Genomic DNA, 18,982 nt, shown 5'->3' with positions numbered 1-18,982 from the left:
ATGGAGAGAACTATGGCAGAGGCAGGGACTTTAAATGGACTGTACATTTTTGACACCACTGGAATAACTATCTCAATATCAATGTAACAGTGCAACATTAGGATAAAGGGCAATAGAGAATAATAATTATCACCAACTCATCACCGATAAACCCCAACACTCAAGCATGAAATTTCATTGCCATCTGTGCAAAACAAAACAATTACAAAGCACTGTCATAGCTTTAAAGTATATATTTAAAAAAAACTCGAAAACATACGCATTATTTTTTATTTAAAGCTTTCGTGACTGCAAGGATTCATATTCTTGGTTTTCGGTAAAGTCACGTAGAAGAGAAACAAAATATTATTTTGTTTCCCTTCTACGTGACTTACCGAAAGAACCAACTATACGCATTAATATTAATAATAAACCCACTTGAATAGTTCACTCAGGTTTTAATAGGTATAAATCAAGCTTCAACCCAAGTTAAATAGACGTACACCAATGGCATTCTTCCATGGCATTGTCTATTAAGTGGCTGCCCCAGCAGATTTCTCAAATGCCATATCAGACACATTGGAGTTTAAGCAGAAGCTATTTGGAAAACGTAATTCAAAACCTGTTGGCATTCATATAACAACATATCAGGCGTGCTTAACGCAAGTGTTATCAGTGAAAATATATGGTTCAAAGTTTTTCTCCTCCAGAATCTCGATTTACTGTGAAAATGCATCCCATTAACGGATGGTGGAGGCTGCACCGACGAAATAGTTTTTCCACATTTGCCAAAACCACATACGTGGTTTGATTTCAGAAATGTGTCCAACGCAGGCAGGCCCTAGCATAATCAGAGCTGTGATTCTCATTAATAACTTCTCCACCGCACGCTGTCTCACTGCTATGATGTCATACGCTCAGTGCTATCAAACCACTCGTAACCATTAGAGGCTTGGGCAAATCCCACTAGACATAACATAAGGTTGCAAGGGAAATGTGCACATTGTATTCACCCCTTTATGGGTTCCATTTTTATTATAATTGAAAGTACACTTTTGGTCAGCAACGTCATAAAAAGTAACACAAAATATAACAAAAACACATTATGCCTTGTAAATTTTTTAAGCACCTATTGTGCGCAGAACACATCGTCCTCCTTTTAGTAACTCCACAACCAACGTGTATGGTCGCATATTTTGATGATCACTGACTGGGCAAAGCCCACAACACCACTCCGCACTGCAATCCCCCTGCTTGGCCAGCAGGAGCGGTCAGTTCATGAGAGACTCCATCTGCACCAGGCGCGCGTTGGTATCACCAACCATGCGGTACGGAACGACGCCCGAGAACATGAGCAGCACCTGCGCTTGCCTTCGCAGCTGCAAAACGCACACAGGAACAGCACAGCATGCACATAATTAGCCCGACCCGAAAATGCAATCAAAGCGCTGCGCCGCGACACAAAGGGGATCAGGCTATCACACCGCCTTGTCGATCATCGCTCTCTCCCATCAATGACACTTCTGAAGCTGCTGAGAAGAAATGCACGAATGGATTCGCATCGAAGCCCCCAGTAAATTTGTTGGCTCATTAGGTGTGCAAGTCCACGGTTATATATTCAAAAATTATTTATCAGTAGGTCAGGTAGGATTACTTTTTGAGGACCATACTCTTTGGTTCTTTTGGTAAAGTCAAGTAGATAGAAAAAAATTATATCGACATGAATATTCTACCTATGTGACTTTACCGAAACAACCAAAGAGTATGGATTCCTGCAGCCATGAAAGCTTCAAATCAAGATTTTTGAGGACCGTTCGCCATTCATTAGGCGAGCATTATCGAGGGAGACACGTGGCACAGCTGTGTGGATATACTGGGTGGGATGTACACTCACTGCGTCCATGTCGTCGGCGGTCCTCTGTGGCCTGGCCGGGGTGCCACCCCCAACCGCCTTGGCCCGGCGGTACTTGGTAAGGAGGATGTTCATTGTGGCGAGCAGCACATCCGGCAGGCTGTTGCGCACCTGAGCCAAGCGATGGACGTGCATGCTGTCTTAGTTAATGGTCACTGAATTTACAGTGCTTGCAAAAAATCAACAAGCCGATTTATATAGCAGCGTACCTCGTCTGAGAAGTTCCGAAACGCAGCTTGTCTCTCGTCAATACTGTCTGGGTCAAGAGGCACCAACTTCAACCGCTCCATTACCTGCCGGTGATAACAGCGTACACCATGCACTGTGATGAAGGCATCACTGCAGATTCCACACCCACTCATCTGAATAAGTGCACAAAGGTCAGTAGCCGAATTTTATTTATTTAATGGAGCCTCTCATCTGCTCCGGCATTGGAGGGATAAGAGCGCATTGTGCATTTCTTAAAAATTAAGACAATGCACTCTTTGTTTGCTGTAGCATCTCTTCTGCAGGCACGAGACACGTGGAGGATTATGAGCATTTTTGTAGCAGTAGCAATACATGGGCTACTAGATATGTAACAATGCATTTACTCATCGATTCTTACTTTCACGATACATTTATCAAATTTCATGCATATCTGATTTCATCTTTGTGCAAATATGCTAATTGTATGTTAGTGTTACAATTAGGGTCATGAAACTACGCATACAATGTAAAAAGACAGGTGGTACATATGCAACAGACAATATAAGCTCAATCTTGACCCAAAGAGTATAATAGAAACTAAAATACACATATAAGACAAAATAAATTAGATAAATTGACAGGATACAAATGACAGAGAAGGAGAGTTATAATATACCATAGAGATGGTACAAACTAAACAGTAGAAAAGAGAGCAAAGCAAATATTCTTGAGTTGAATCACAACCCTGAATCATGACAATTCCTCCAACTACAGCAGGATAAATAGTTCATGTATTTCTAGGCCACGCCATGGAGATTTGCCTCCGAGTGCGTGTGAAGCCTTACATTCATGGCTCTGTCCACCTGGCCCGCGTGGTACTCCTCAAAGAAGGTCATGAGGTCCAGCAGCAAATAGAAAGTTGCACCGATCCTCTTGTCCGTGCTGATATGCAGAGTTCGATACCTGTGTGTGCGTGCAGACATACGGATGTGTCAACAGAAAGGACCTAAGCACTTAGGTGAACGAACAACAATAAAAAATGGTTTCGCTCAAAACAAAGATCAACCAACAAAGGTGATAATCAATAGCCCAATAAGTTTAGTAGAGGAAAATATGTACACATATATGTAAAGCTCTATTTGCAAATCCACTGTTATATAGGGGGGGGGTTCCCCATGCCGTGCGGGTTATCGAGGCTATTTACCATTGTTCACCAGGTTGGTCAGTACATACTTCACAAAGCTGGTTAGTGTGGTATGAATACAGGGAACAAACATGTGGAAGCATAGAAGCGCAGTACAACACATTTATTTTTTTGCACTGTCCTCTGCTGCCCACAACATAGCACAGCCCCGCCGCTGCCTGTAACAACCTGGCGTGTAGTGGTCACCCATCAAACCACTAAAGAGGATCAACGCGCTTAGCTTACGAAATCTTACAACATTGAAAGCATTCGAGGTTATTTACTCATGGGCTGTAGAAAAACAAATCGCTGCAAAACAGCATCAACAATAAGCAGCTAAATAACTGAACAAGCACGAGCTGATGTGCTTTGTCTGTGTCCCTTGCTCCAGAACATGTGAGCACTGACCTCTCCGCAATGCCGAGCGCCATGGTTTTGAGTCGATCGCGGTTGGAGTGCAGGGCACCCTGGGTTGACACCACGGGGCTCAGGAGCTGGTTCATCAGCCCAAGCACCTTGTCAGCTTTCTGTGCCATCACAACAAAGAGCAACATTATCAGCGCAAAGCGTGAGCAACACGCACAGCATTACTCACATATGGGCTTGGATTTTATCAGCACTCTCGCCACGAGGCACAAGAGGTAATGCTCAATAAAAATGCAAAATGAAATCCATCCTGGCTTCAGAGTAGTTCCATTAGACTAAGCCTATGTAAGTTCATCTTCATGGAATAAATAATAAGTCATGCATATCCTTATGTCAATCCATTGCATGATGTAGACCACGTTGATGGTGGGGGTTGCTTGACAATATTTTACCAAGCCCCGATAGGTGTTACAATGCACAAATCATCAATTAAATATATTCCTACACTCATGATACATGTATTGAATTGCACACAAGAACCAATTAAAATATATTCATGTATGTCATATGTAGTTATTTCTTCTGACTCGTGCACCCACTATAATTGCGACAATATTTCAGTGTTAATATAAATATATTAATTGTTGGATCAAATCGTGATCCTGAATCATGACAATTCCTTCATGGAATAGGTATAGGCCTATCAGTTACAAGCCTCTGCTTGGTTGGCAATGAAAGTTGTCATCCCTACAGGTACCTCTGCCAGGTCGTACATCTTGACAGCCTCCTCAAACAGGCCCTTGCTCTCAGCCACAGCTGCCACCGAGCAAATGATGCCCCTCGTGTCCTGAGAAAACTTGTCGATCACGCCTGGCTGTAAGTTTGAACGCATGTGCACAGGAGCAGGGTTCAATGACAGCAAAACAATTAAAAGACCGAACCAAAAGCAACACGTGATTGAATTAAATCAGCTGTGCTTTTCAAAGATGCAGACTTATAGTGATTGGCAGAGAGCTCCCAAGTCGACATGCTTTTGACTTTCAAATCTTACCCTCCTGGTTCCATCCCTCTCAAGCCTCCCAAGCAGCATGTCAAACTGTGCACACAGAAATCAAAGCCATTAGTTAAAATGAAGACTGAACAGTTGCAACTATGAGCCTAACTATTGCTAAATTACATTCACCAGCTGCTATCATGTTTTTGATTTGTTCGTGAAAGCAACACACACAGGGCTATTACAGTGACGCATAAAAAAAAAATAAGGCAATTACTCTTTGGTTCTATTCGGTAAAGTCACGTAAAAAACAACAAAAAATAAAAAATTTCATGACGTTTCGGCCACAAGTGGCCTTCATCAGGTGAAGGGACCAGACTGTCTAGAGGACAGGTGAAGGGACCAGACTGTCTAGAGGACAGCGCTGGAGTGCTGTCCTCCAGACAGTCTGGTCCCTTCACCTGATGAAGGCCACTTGTGTTGTGGCCGAAACGTCGTAAATTTTTTTCATTTTTTGTTGTTTTTTACGTGACTTTACCGAATAGAACCAAAGAGTATGGATCCTTACAGTCACGAAAGCTTTAAATCTAGATAAGGCAATTATGAAGCCAATATACATTTGTTATGACAAATTCCTTTAAAATGTGCCTCTATTATATCTATGAAAACACAAAGAAAACATATTCCTGTATTTATATTAAATTTGCATTCATATACATTACCACGTGTATATTTTTGTGTCTCCACCCACACATAAAAAAAATGTGCACGGTAATCGAAGTACATACCTCCCGCGTCTCTATCACCAGCTCTCCCACACATCGCATGAACATGTTCTCTCCTTGTCCATCCTTCTCCGCACTGCCCAGAAAAATTACCCAACCCCAAACGAATGCTCAACTCCAATCAGTCATGGCACATGCGCTAAAATTCCGGCATAAAAGCAAAGGCACATGCCATGGCGGTGGCACGGTCTAACAAGGCTTAGCCATTTTCAAATCAATTCATCAGCTTGCATTGAAATACACAGCCTATACGGTAAAATATATATCTATGAACTCTGGAATGAGTGCAAGAATATGACGAGTAGTGCACGTGGGTGCCCCACGCCCCTGGGGCATGCAAAGTCTACCTCATGATCCGCAAGTGATAAACTAGCGCTCTTTCATTTTCAGAAATTAATTTTCTCAACATTTTATATTTCATTTCTAGTAATAAAAAGTTCAGCTCCCTCCCAAAGATTATTTTCACACACTGCCTAGAGGCACATGCAGTGCTCTCCTGCCAGATCTATACACTGCCTCTTCATAGTCTCTCGCCTGTATAAAACCTGTCAGTTATCATTTACTCTCAAATTTCTTAAAGCTGAATGTGGACCACAAAATATAATATTGTTTTCAGTGTATATAATGGAATCTTTGCAAAAACATTGTTTTTCTGTTACCAATAAGGCTGAACAATCTTCCAAATATACCAAAACAACGCACCAACGCAAATAACTTTTTAACATATAAATATACATAATACAAAAATACATTTGCACATTTTTAGAACTATTACATCATTCAAGCAATAGGATGCTCTAAAGCAGACAAAGGTATAAATAACTTAACACGCACAAAGGACTACTATAAAATCAATAAGAGTACATTAAAACACTTTTAAAAATGTGTATAATTAAAGCACCTTACCAAAACAATCATGAGAGCAAAATTTCAACAAGACTCTGATTCAAGCGCACACATCTCCCACGGGGACATTATAAGTGCAAACGCTGTTGGGGAAGCAAAACAAAAAATCACTGACCGCAGGAAGTAGAAGTACTGAAGTGCTTCCCGTGGGTCAGTCGCCTCAAACTTCCTCGTGTAGAGCATCAGCAGCCTCACCAGGTTAAGACGCCGCACGGGACCAGGATCGTTGGGCTCTCTGCTCACTAAAGATCCACCATCGTCACAATCATTACCTCATCCACTCATCTTAAAAGGTGTCCATTGGATGGCATTCATTTTCGTCAACAAGGCACCGATTAATGGGAGCAAAATTAGCGACATTATTTTTTTATTGACTAAGCATAAATGGAAATAAGAAAACAAAAAAATATATTTAATCACAATATGCAAGGCCCTTTTTAAATCTATTTCTGGATGAGGGGCATCTCACGTCGATGTGACCATACTTCGCCACGTTGGTCAGTGCTGGTTGATGTAGGTGGGGTGCATATATATGGAACCACGGAAAAGTAAAGCATTCGATATTGATGCCCACTACATAGCTACTTGATATTCGTCAGTTATAAGATTAAAAACACGGGTTTGCTGGTGCACATACAGCAAACAATTGATTTTGCAATATTGTTGATGCAAGTTATTGCAACAAGAAAAAAATGAAAAATTCCATTTAGTTTTTTAGATACCCTAACTGTATAGGCCACACACAGCAATTCACTTTTTTCTCAAATGAAGCTTTGAAATCGTTTTGGTAAACACGAGACAGCATGGTGATTAAACATGGTTACCGCATTGCGCGCTTTCAGATGCGCTTCTGTGGCCATCTGGAACGCTCTTCCTTCCGATATTAGGAAGCCACTGGAGCAATGCACTTTTAAATATAGATTGAAAACTAATTTCTTTAAAACTGCTTTTTGTGTTTAGCTTGTTGTCCTTCCCCACACCTCCGTTTAGTGCGGTTGGCTACGTACGGTGCGATAGAAGTTCAACATACATATCATATCTACAAAAGCCATGAATCTTGACTTAAAGCTTCCTGATGACGAACGCTTGTGTTGCGATCGAAACGTCATAGTTTTTGTTATTTTCTTTGAACCTATCTATGTGACTTTACCGAAAGACCCAAAGAACACAAAAGCCATGTTTTTTTTTGCGGGATGGGTGCGGGAATGCATATTATTTTCAATAAGAGGCAGCAGCCATGGTTGCTACCAATCGCCACCGTCGTGCATCACGCGAGCGCAGCAGACGTACACAATTGTGCCGCCTGCAGCGGCGGCTGGAGCAGCAACTTCAGCTCGTGGAGGGCGAGCGCCACGTGCACGGCGTGTGCCCGCAGACGCTCCACGCGGAAGAGAAATGCCACGGCCGCCTCAAACTGTGCCGTCAGGAAGAGCACCTGGAAGTAAAGGAAGGGTTGCTGGCCGGCCGAGAAGTGTGTTTCCCCTGCATGTACACACAGATTACGGTGCAACACACACACACGCACCTCCGATCAGCATGGTTGGCTACATACGTTGCCAAACAAGTTCAACATATATACATACATACACAGAGACATGCATCAACATGCCAGCCCACGACAAACTCATGATATTTGCATCAATTATGAACAACAGCAGAGAGCCCTGCAGGATTTGGAGTTAAATTTCAACCTGTGCTAAGATTATACTAACCGTGAGACCCCAGGGATGAATTCTGTAACAGTCTACCTTCCAACTACACAAGTGGTTTAAAGCCAATGTCTGTTTTCATTGCTGTTGAAAGCTTAGGTCACTTCACAAAATGAAAATAATCAATGAATAATAATCATACTACATTATATATATAAAATGCTGGCTGGAGGTAAGGCGGGACCGAGGGACACGTCCAAAGGACGTGCGCATTGCTAGCAATTAATATTGATAAAATACTGTATATTAGAGTTACAGCCAGAAGTGAAGTTTGAATGTAAACACGGTATCGTACCATACTCCTCTAAAAGCTGTGTCTGTAGCTGCGGCAGTGATATGCGGTCTTGTGTCCCCAGTCCAGCCTCCTCCTCGAAGCTCACCTGGTGAAGCTGTGCATAGCAAAGCGAAAACAGCTCAGTGACAAAACATGCCTTTTGACGCACACACACATTACCATTTTAATGGCACCAGGCATGCTATTTTCTTGACTAAGCGCCTTAGCTTGGCTAAAATCATTTTGAATCACACTATCATATCTGAACTACTTTACTTATTTGGAAGCTGCTATTTTCACTTGTAGATGTGGTCTGCTAAGCTAAAAACAAACCACAAACATGAATGCACTTCCAGTTTTTTTGTCATCTGACTATACAGCAAATAGGTTTACCCGCAGCCACAAAAAGTCTTCCGTTTTCTCAGCAACGTCCCCGTGGAAGTCTGTGACGTCACAGCGGCCAATCAGGCAGTGCACAGCACGCTTGTACGGGTCCGTACCGTTCCTGACCGCGCGCCGGTAATGCGTGCGCAAGCGGTTCGCCGAGGTTGGGGAAAGCCTGCATGTCAATCCATCCAAAGAACAAATCAGTAGTCATAAGCAATCAGCTCTATCTAATAACATGACTGTGGAATATATATATATTTTTTGCAATGGCACTATGACTCACATTCGGTCTTGGCTCTGGGCGTACTCTTGTAGCCAGCCCACAAACTCGCCGAGTTGGTGCTGTGAGCGGTTGGCCACTGAGAGGGCAGCTGTGACATCGCCGCAGCGCAGGCAATAGTAAAGCACGGCCCACACGGGATGAGAATCAACCTCCCCGTCCTAGAAAACAACACCACAGTGAAAGCTCGTGCAATAACGAACCACAAACTAAGGAGCTCCTCTACACAGTTGAATTGCTTGAAAATAAACATAAGACTCTGCCTTCAGGAATGCATGACTCTTTTGCAAAAATAATTATAAAAGAGGATGAAGACCTCCCCAAGCCATGTTAGCCATGGGGGAAATGTAAACTGGTAAAAGAGAAGGCATAAACATTTAAAATACCAATTGCCATTTATATGAGCCATGACCAGGAATCAAACTCAGGTCAGTGGCAAGGTGTTAACTACCTCGCCTGGTATACAGTTTGTGGGTTCGATCCCAACCCTGACACCTTTACATTTCGAGTTTGCATGTTCTCTCCGTGATCGTGTGGAATATTCTCCGGGTCCTCTGCTTCCCCCCCCCCCACATTTAGAAACGTGCATTTAGAGAGTTTCATGACCCACTTCATTGAGCTATAATTTTTGGCCAAGTCGCTTTTGAAAAATAGTTTTCTAGCTCAGTGGGCCTTACCTGGTAAAACAAAAAAAAATCGTTTAGTTTGCAATGCATGAACCATGGCACCACGGCTTTTGCCAGCACAATGAAAATAAATACACTTTCACTGTTATTATTATTATACCACGGTTGATTATTTTCCAGTTAATGCAACCATTAAAAAACGTGTATGCATTGTCATTTTCAAACTGCCTCAAAAGCAATTTCTTATCATGTTTTAAAGTGTAAAATAACAAAGGCTCATCTTCAACAACATTAATAAATGAGATCTGCATTATGGCTACAATACTGAAACTGTTGATTTATCTTCTTTGGTTCTTTCGGTAAAGTCACGTAGAATGAGAATAAAATAATAAAATAAGACAATAAAATTCTCACGACGTTTCGGCCACAACACAAGTAGCCTTCTTCAGGTGAAGGAACAGAACTGTCGGGACGACAGAGCTTCAAGTTGTTGATTTATTTACGATTTATTTACGAAATAAAAATGAATAGTAAAATTTACGAGTATTCATTCTAATATTCGTTTGGTAATTAATTTGTCTTAGTTATTACTTTCGTATTATTTCACACCACCAAAAACAATACTTTCATTTGAAGATGCACAAGTCATGTACAACAGGTTCGCCAAACAAAAGGAAATAATTGTTGGAGACAACCGGAAAAAAATATGCATATCCAAGGAAATGATTGAAAAACATTAAGTGGTGCATGAAAGCAGAATGTAGGGATTTTTTTAATAATGAAAATCAACATACCTATATTCATAAAGAAGAACGTTTTCAACAAGTGCAAATTACCTGCTATATATAGATAGAATACATGGACTGTTAAAGATAATGGGGGGGAAAAAAGCTTTAAAATATTCAAAGAAGCACGTAGAGATTCATGCTGGGAATCCGTGACAAAAAGGAAGAACACATGGGTTCAGAGAACAAACGCAGAATCATACGTTTTGACTGTTAAAAAGTGGCCCTGGTCAGGATACACCACTAGAGGGGATTATATATAGCAGATGGACAAGACTTCTGCTGAAATGGCAAACGAGACAACATGCCCGAGAGGACGACCTCCGTGGGGATGCAGCGATGAGATCAGCTCATGCACAGGCACAAGTTGGATTGTGGCATCGGAGGACCACGAGGCATGGTGACAATATGTATATGCCTCTATTCTGCAGTTTATAGATGGCTGATGAGGATGGTAATTTTTCCCATTTTCATATCTTTATTATCTATTACAATATCATGGGACCTCCTTTGCCAGTACCAAAATAAGAGAAAAGGTTTTTCCTCTTTTATCTGTCAACAAAACAGGTGTTAAGTTGTTAAACACCAAACTGAAACCTTTTACAAGGAATCATGTCTGCATGACAATACATATATTATCAGAGTATGTTTTTGGTTTGCATTTTGACAAGTATTGTGGTTAATGCAGACATGAGTCCTTGTAAAAGGTTTCAGTTTGGTGTTTTAACAACTTAACACCTGTTTTGTTGCCAAAACAATATTTTCATTATTCTGTATCTCCAAAAACATTAACTTTTTTTATTTTTACATGAGGGATTCCAATTAGTGTACCGTAATTGCTATTTTCTAAGCCTGTTATTGCATGGGCGTGGACTCTACAAGTGTTTTACAAGACAAGGGACCTGAAGGCCTGGAAGATGAGGAGGCAACTTGATGTTAATGAAGCTGTGGATGAGCTGAAGGGTCCCCGGCACTCCGCCCAGCTTTGCCTGTTGCAGGTTCCCGTACACCGTCGTCATCACATAGTTCTTGTAGCTGTCGGCAGACATTTGATGATTGGTGAATTTTTGGCACAGTTTAATCAATGTAATGCCCTCATTCAAGATCATCACATTTGTAGAGCTTGTGACTCGTGTCCTTGAACATGAGGCCAATTGAGGGGTGGACCTTCCCAGGAAATGTTTTATATATATAAAAACACATTCCCACAAAAAAACACAACTAAGCAAATATACAGCTTGTAATGTTGAAATGCAGTATAAAAGGCAAAAAAACCACCACTGACGCCACCTACAAATATCACACAATCCTGTGATGCAGAAGTCACTGACAGTACTAAACTGGGACTGCCTGGCAGGTGACATTTCTGCACAGCGTGGAGCCCCAGCTTACAAGCAGTTACAGTTTTCAGCTTCATAAGGTGTGGTTTCCAATTTATAAGTCTGATGTGTCCTCAAAAGTTGAAGCAGTGAACCTCACAAACACACCTTTGCTCCAGGTACAGCAGGGCTTGCCGGACGAAAGCAGACTGCATGTCCTTGTTAACACGACATGATAAAGTGTCCTTTGCTGGCACCAGAAGCACATCAGTCATGTGCTGAACCATCGACCACAGCTCTATCACATTCTATACATACACACACATGTGAACAAATGCAACCACATTGAAAATAAGCATAATGAAAAGATAAAATGTCATTCTAGCCAGAGTTATTGATGCCACCACACATCACTAATGCTCTCCACCCCATGCTAGATCCCGCAGTTGCTGCAGTTACATGTGCCCTCCAAGATCTGCCCTTACAGTATCTGCTCTTCCGTTTATTTGCTGGACTTGTGAAGACTGGTCCAATGTCTGCCAAGACCAGCCCTCCTCCATCCTCTTTACAAAAAGAACTAGACCTCCCTCTAGTGGAAGAACTGGTTACAAGATCCAGTCATAGAAAATTTTCATTTTAAGTCAAACGTATACACTGTGTAATGCCAATAACTTATTACAAGCTCGAGGTACCAGGACAACTACAGATTGGTCACGGAACAGGAAACAACCAGCGGTACGTAACAATAAATGCTGGCTGCCATGCAACTTGATGTTCCAATTCCAGATTATAATTAAGAGCACCCCTAAGGCAGCCAAACAGATGCGATAACTTGACAAGACAAATTCCAGACCACGAATGTAAGTAGATAATTATATTGGCCGCAGTAAGCCAGCTGAGATCACAGTTAATGGGGGATCTGCAGTTCCGTTGGGACAAATAATCACATCAGAGAATATCAACAATACCAGGTTTAAGACAGCTGTAGATATAGTGAGGTAATGGTAGAATATCTACACGATAATCTTCTGGCTTGATCCCAAAGCCCTAACGTACCGGAACATGGCCTTTAGAGTCAATACCACATAACGCAACACATAATACTCCAACATTAAAGTCCATATATTTTATAACAATTATATGAAAATTCACAGAATTCTACTTGCTTTTTTATCCACCTCGGAATTATTTAATGCTCAGGCCTGACACCCTAAAAGTGCAAGGAACACCACATAAGTGGCACATTTTGCATTGCTTACATTACTTTATTTTCTATGAACGCATTCACAATTTGCCAGGTATATAATACGTAGATATCATTTTGGGTACCCATCATACCTTGTCGTCCAGTTTCTCAGCTACGCCGCCAAACATTTCCACCAAGCTGGGACGGATCTGTGCCTGCACAATCTTTTCATTGTAGACGTACACCTGTGTGGGAAGATTCACCCTCCTATTAGCGAAGGAATAGGATAATTAATATGAAATGGATAAGGCAGGTGAAGTGTCTTCTTCACCTGGCGTGCATAGGCTATCTCAGTGCTGTCCATGGAGCTGCGGCCTGGAGGGGCGGTGTCCGTGAGAATGCTCAGCTGAAAATGGAGATGGGAGTTTCTGGTTTTAGCTACACGAGGGCATAGTGAAGCGCTGAACATGAACAGTAACAAGTTTCGATGGATCACAATCACAATAAATATTTATCCTGAAGAAATCTGATGAGCTATAAGCTCTTTTTCACAGATGTACAGTCAGGGCGGGTTAGAATGTTACAACAATAAATAAAAATGTTAAACATCTTGACAACCAAGGAATATTCCCCATTAAAAGAATATGAAAACAATGAAGTTGACAACAGTTTATACTTTTATGAAACATAAATGGTGCACACTTGACGAATCAACATTTATACACCTTTAGTTGATGTTTCATATCTATTTTTTATGCCCTGAAAAATAGAAATAAAAAGACATTGGGGTACAATGTCCACTCAACAGAAATGTTAACATTCAATATGAATGCTAATGTTATTGCAAGATACTGGGAACCAGACCTCTGCCTCTGGAGCAAGATCGAACATGTCCTCCTCAGATCCCAGCAAAGTGTTCAGTATTCGCTGCTTCTCCTGCTCCCACTCCACCAGCATGTTATCCCAGTGGTACTTCTCAGCCTGAGCAAAGGTCTGTATAAAGCATATGTGCACGTTTCACAAACGATAAATTAAAAGGTTGTGGCCAGAAAGAACATTTAGTGGTTCGTTTTATGAAAATAAGAATGTTCACTCACCCTCCTTCTGGACTCCTCAATAGCCGAGAACAAAGAATTATCCCTTTCATTCTTCAAAAATCCCTGCAAGAGCATTTGTATATTAGGATGAGAGCAGTATGGCATTAGAATAACATAACTTTTTTTACATCGCCTTACAGTCATAATCATCAAGTGCTACTGCTTTAAAGACACAACTCTGATCGAGCACATAGTATTACGAAGCATTTCAGAATGAGTTTCGCTTTGCATCATATGCAAGGTGTGAGTGTGCAGTAAAAACACCCAGCCAGTGGCTTGCCTGTATGTCAGTGTCCCGCACAGGTTCCAGGGGCTCAAAGGTGGTAACTGCGCTCAGGCTCTCAAGGCGATGGGAAATGTTTGAGATGTCCAGGCCCTTGGAGCCCAATAAAATAGACCTGCATTCCATTATTACGGGAAGAAATAAACACACACACATACTTTCCAAATGTTTACAAGTGATCCTTATGGCAGGACCGCGGGGTACCCAATAATACAAAATGGCCAAGGCAATTAAATATTTTATTTATGGGACACAATTTTTTACAGGGGTGTACTTAACTCTGTGACTGGGGTATCAATCAATCCAAAATCAGTGCTACTCCACGATGTCGAAACGCCAAACATTAGCATAAAAAATCCGTTATCGAAAAATTTAACTGTGAATACTGCATCGTGTACAGCTCGTCGAAATGAGTTGATTGCCGAATCGACGACAATCAACAGACTAACAATTACTGCATCACGGACATTATGCGAGAGCCGGGGTACTATGGAACCCCCGGGTACCGCCATAAAGTTCAAGTGTGCGAATGTTCCTGATATTTTGTGGAAACCTGCTTTTACCTCCACCACTGAAAACAGGTGGGGAAAAAATCCACCAGGGTTTTGCCTATTTCTCCAAGATGTGAATCTCGCTCGTAATATATGAAATGAGAACCTAGATATAGCATGAGAGCTATTTGGCCACACCTCACCATGTTGGTCTATAGAATGGTAGAGGGCAGCGTAGATGGAAAATAGTAGTAGCGTACAATGTTCTCTGCTGCCCACAACATAGCCTGTATCCTATGAACAACCTGTTGTATATGGTGATCACCCACTCGAGCACTATTCTGACTAAATTCTGGTTAACTTACTGAGATGTAACAAGATTGAGAGCATTGCAGGTGACTTTGGCACAGGCAGGCATAATATATGTTAAGCTATCAACTTTAATCAACGTGTCCACCCTCTCCAAGCTCCCAGAATGCCCTGCCCTCATCCAGCTTAAAGACCAAATAACCTCCTCTTCCAACTTCTGCTCCTTTCAGTCCACCTACCATCAGACCACTGCTATTCACAACCTACATGTATCCAATTGGCCATCAACTGCATTAGAACATCAACTGGCTGCTAAACACATCTTCATAAATGGAAAAATGTAAGACAAGCCACAGCGCAACTGTGGCCATGCAATCCAAACAGTGGACTATATAATCAACCACTATAGACTGGACACATGCCATATAGTCTGCACTACCTCTCGTGGCGACCAGACCTTGACAATGGCATTTAGCTCCTAAACATAATTCCATACACAAGAACCGAATTATCTACCTCATTGAGTTCTTTGGTGTCAAATGCCATTCCTGCGCAGATGACACCCTACTCTTTGGGTCAGCTGATTCCACCAAAACCTCTGGACCAGAGTGTACTGCTACCTTTCAGCAGTGGTTTTAGGCCAATGATCTCTCCTTGAATGCTTCCAAATCCGAGGCCATCCAGATCGGCACCAGAAAGCAACTTCTGATATAAAAAGCACAAGTTCCCCCCATCCATTTATCTGACCACATCAAGCTCCTCGGTGTCACTTTGGACTCTACCTTATCCTTCGACAGCCACACCAACCACATCATCAGATCTTGCAAATACCACCTTAGGGTCCTCTGTCCTTTATGTCCACTCATCACCAATTAAATCGCCAATACCATCACCTGCAGCACAGTTAGATCTCGCCATTACGATTGCAACTCTGTCCTTGCTTGATCCCCAGGAAATCTAACAAAAGCTCACCCATGTCGACCTCGGTGGCCGATCACCCTCGGCTAAATTGCCTCGCCTCCCTCAACTGGCTTCCCGATCACCTGCCTTGGCCACTGTAACTCCACTTTCAGTCGTCCACTGTATCTCTCTTGACTTCTGTCACTCTGGACTACAGCTCACGGTTAGAACTCTCCGCAGCAAGACTCACAACCCCTCTATACCAAGGACCAGGACCGTTAATACTCGGTGTCGTTTCTCAGTGGCAGGTCCCTCCATCTGGAATGCCATCCTCCTGCACATTCACAGAAATCTACACCTACTTTTAAGACTTAAAATCACTTTTTTGCTTGGCTTTTGAGAGACACATAGCTTTTCTCCGTGCCTCAAAGTAAAAAATTGTCATGCAATAATGCACATGATAAATTGCATTCCAGTAGTATTATAAACTAAAATATTATTACATGCAGGATGTTGTGCATGTATCTAAAGCATAAGAACAGATGCATCGTTGTTCACTCTTTGTCATCAGATGAGCGCATCGTTACACTTACGCCTTTACGTCGGCGGCATCGTGGGAGGTGCGAGTGAGAGTTCGCGAGCGGAGCCGCTCCCCGGCGAGCTGGATCTCCTGCAGATTGCGCTCCACTTGAGGCAGTTCTGACACTCCCTCGATTTCAGCTGCCAGTTGCTCGGCCTGCTGCAGTAGTTCACCGAACCCCTCCATGTCCATCACTGGACACATACCATTACACATCAAAGTGTCATATGAAAAACTATTTTAATACTCAGGCAACTTTAAATCCACTGCTGGATGAAGACGTCCCCATGCCGTGTCGGTCACATGTGACCATATTTCACCACAGTGGAAGTGTGAGTTTACTGTGCGTTTCCTTACTGTTCGCTGCCGGTAAGTGTGATTGTTCACACGATAACTCAACAACACTAACTTTATATAGGCTTCTTCAGGGGGTTCACGAGTACTTTTAAACCTCAAGTCGAGGTGGTTTCCCAATCGAACGAGCATGGGTCAGCTCCTGTAGACAGCCTCTGGATCAGAGTGGAGGAAAGTGCACATCACTATAGAAGGCCAAATTCTATCCATAGCACAACCACTGTTGACTTTACACTAAATGGTGCTCATGTTATCGATTGCGAAGGGTTGAAAGACTGAGTCTACCCACAAGGATTTTCATAATTGTGAAACCTGGTCAGGATACGAATCGAAGGCGAATCACCATTAATAGCCGCAATGATACTGTATCTCACACGGTCCTGAGATGCCGGAAGGACGGACCTGGTTTCCAATTGAATTTCAGCGACAAAACAATATAACGTAACATGCATTCTTAAAAAATTATTACTTTCTCTCAGTCAATTAGCCATTCTTTAATGGCCTGTTAAAATATCCCAAATGCAGGACTCTACTGAAACATCCTGAAACTCGTGATGCTTTCCTTCGCAAACAGAACGAGTGCGATTCAATAACCCACCCTTACAATAGTAATGTGGTATTTTAACTCGTTCAAATAAACCATTAATTAATTTAAATTGTACGTGCGGTCACTCATGGAAAATAACTGTACGCGACCTCGGGACGGGCCTTTCGGCCTAGCCGCGGTGGGGAGGGGGGGCGCTCCGATTCCGGCAGTGCCGCAAGGACCAGCCGGTGCTTCATCTACGGCCTTACGCGAGTGTCACTCCACGGGGTTTTCTTTTTTAAGGAAAGTGTTCTCTTACGGTATTGTTTAAAAGAGATCCCGGAACGTACTGCTGTTTTCTTGGCGGCGCTGATGGAGCTGTTAAATTTATTTGTGTTAAATTAACAACGGTAAATTATTCCACGGGGTGAATGAAGCGTGCATGCAGCCCGCAGTCCCGCGTTCTCTCTCACCTCTGATTGGTGGAATCCGCGCTCCCGGCGGGCACCGCGGTGCTGATGCAAGCCTCTGAGCTAAGTGCAGTTTCTGTTCTCAAGCACAAGGCGGAGGTGGTGTTCTGAACCGTCTGAGCTTTTTCTCGGAACAGATTGGGGGGGTTATTTTGAAGTGATCGGGAGTTTTGTTTTGAACACGCTGGGATTTGTTCTGAAAACATAGCATAACTTTGTTCACCAGCTTTTTATTAATAACTAGCGGGAAGTACCTGGCGTTGCCCGGGGGAAAAAATAAATGTAAAAAAACTTCTTGAAGCTGAAAAACATAACGTATACAAATAAAACGTAGATCATTACCTCATTAATTTAAATAAAACCCAACGCGCGGTGGAAATAAAAACGTACGCTCGCGCGCCAAGATTCGATTATTTAAATCGAGCAAAGGAATCAAACCGCCACTTTCAAATGCTTCTTTGCCGTTGGTTTTCACACCTGATGATGACTGCTTGTGTTGCAGTCGAAACGTGATAATTTTATTGTTTTATATATATTTTATTATTTTATTGTTTCCCTTAAACGTGACTTTACCGAAAGAACCAAGAATATGAATCAAAGGTTGTAGATTTCTTTTGAATCGGCCTATTCCCGTTTAATCGGTACCACAAACGCTCACCAGATATCGATTCTCACCAGTTCTGTATGCGGGTTGACGCTACACACTTCATGGTGACCCCCCCCCCCCAAAAAAAAATACAAAAGTCTTCTTTTTAAAACGTTTAACATTGTGTACAGTATGGGAGTAAGTCACATGGCAAATTTAAAGTTTGTAGCCTAGTATATTATATCCATGATTCCCCCCCCCCAGCCGCGCATTTGTGCGAGGGCCTACGCGGAGGGTTTGGGTGACATGACAGAGATGTGACGTCACAGCTCACTTGCCCTGCAAAATGTATGCATTATTGCGCCCCTCCCCCCCCCAAAAAAGAATACAAAAGTTATATTTTTAAATAATTTTTGCATGGTGTATAGTCTGGAAAGTACCCACACGGCAAATTTCAAGTTTGTTGCATGTCGGGAAGTACGCTAAACATTTTTAACAGACAATCA

The 18,982-nt window shown here is 42.3% G+C and overlaps 1 protein-coding gene across 6 annotated transcripts; it reads right to left on the bottom strand.

Annotated features, from left to right (window-relative positions):
- Positions 1-982: 982 nt before the first annotated feature.
- Positions 983-18,760, bottom strand: NUP93 (nucleoporin 93). Of its 6 annotated transcripts, none has more exons than XM_032960839.2 (22): positions 17,894-18,759; positions 16,554-16,734; positions 14,258-14,375; positions 13,978-14,040; positions 13,745-13,873; positions 13,212-13,286; positions 13,033-13,125; positions 11,863-12,002; positions 11,278-11,410; positions 8,968-9,125; positions 8,691-8,856; positions 8,319-8,412; positions 7,605-7,796; positions 6,430-6,556; positions 5,412-5,484; positions 4,681-4,725; positions 4,387-4,503; positions 3,672-3,790; positions 2,926-3,043; positions 2,101-2,184; positions 1,874-2,002; positions 983-1,358 (listed from the first exon to the last, which is right to left on the bottom strand). In XM_032960839.2, the coding sequence occupies exons 2-22, from the start codon at positions 16,730-16,732 to the stop codon at positions 1,251-1,253; spliced, it is 2,460 nt and encodes an 819-aa protein (XP_032816730.1). In that variant the 5' UTR covers positions 16,733-16,734; positions 17,894-18,759; the 3' UTR covers positions 983-1,250. The 6 variants fall into 6 exon arrangements, with proteins under 6 accessions (XP_032816730.1, XP_032816729.1, XP_032816727.1 ...); XM_032960838.2 differs by having other exon boundaries at positions 17,740-18,758; XM_032960836.2 differs by having other exon boundaries at positions 17,771-18,758.
- Between the last annotated feature and the right edge of the window lie 222 nt (positions 18,761-18,982).

Source organism: Petromyzon marinus, chromosome 25 (genome assembly GCF_048934315.1).
Source record: "Petromyzon marinus isolate PM22_M1 ecotype Great Lakes invasive population chromosome 25, UKy_Petmar_22M1.pri1.0, whole genome shotgun sequence".
NCBI lineage: Eukaryota > Metazoa > Chordata > Hyperoartia > Petromyzontiformes > Petromyzontidae > Petromyzon > Petromyzon marinus.
The sequence above is the reverse complement of the archived record's forward strand: the minus strand, read 5'-3'. Positions and strand labels throughout refer to the sequence as shown.

Excerpts from the sequence above, each read along its gene's own strand:
- NUP93 (XM_032960836.2), bottom strand. Across the intron at positions 5,485-6,429 it reads CAGTACTTCTACTTCCTGCG|TGCGGAGAAGGATGGACAAG; the intron begins GTCAGTGATTTT and ends TTTTCTGGGCAG. Across the intron at positions 3,791-4,386 it reads AGATGTACGACCTGGCAGAG|AAAGCTGACAAGGTGCTTGG; the intron begins GTACCTGTAGGG and ends GTGATGGCACAG.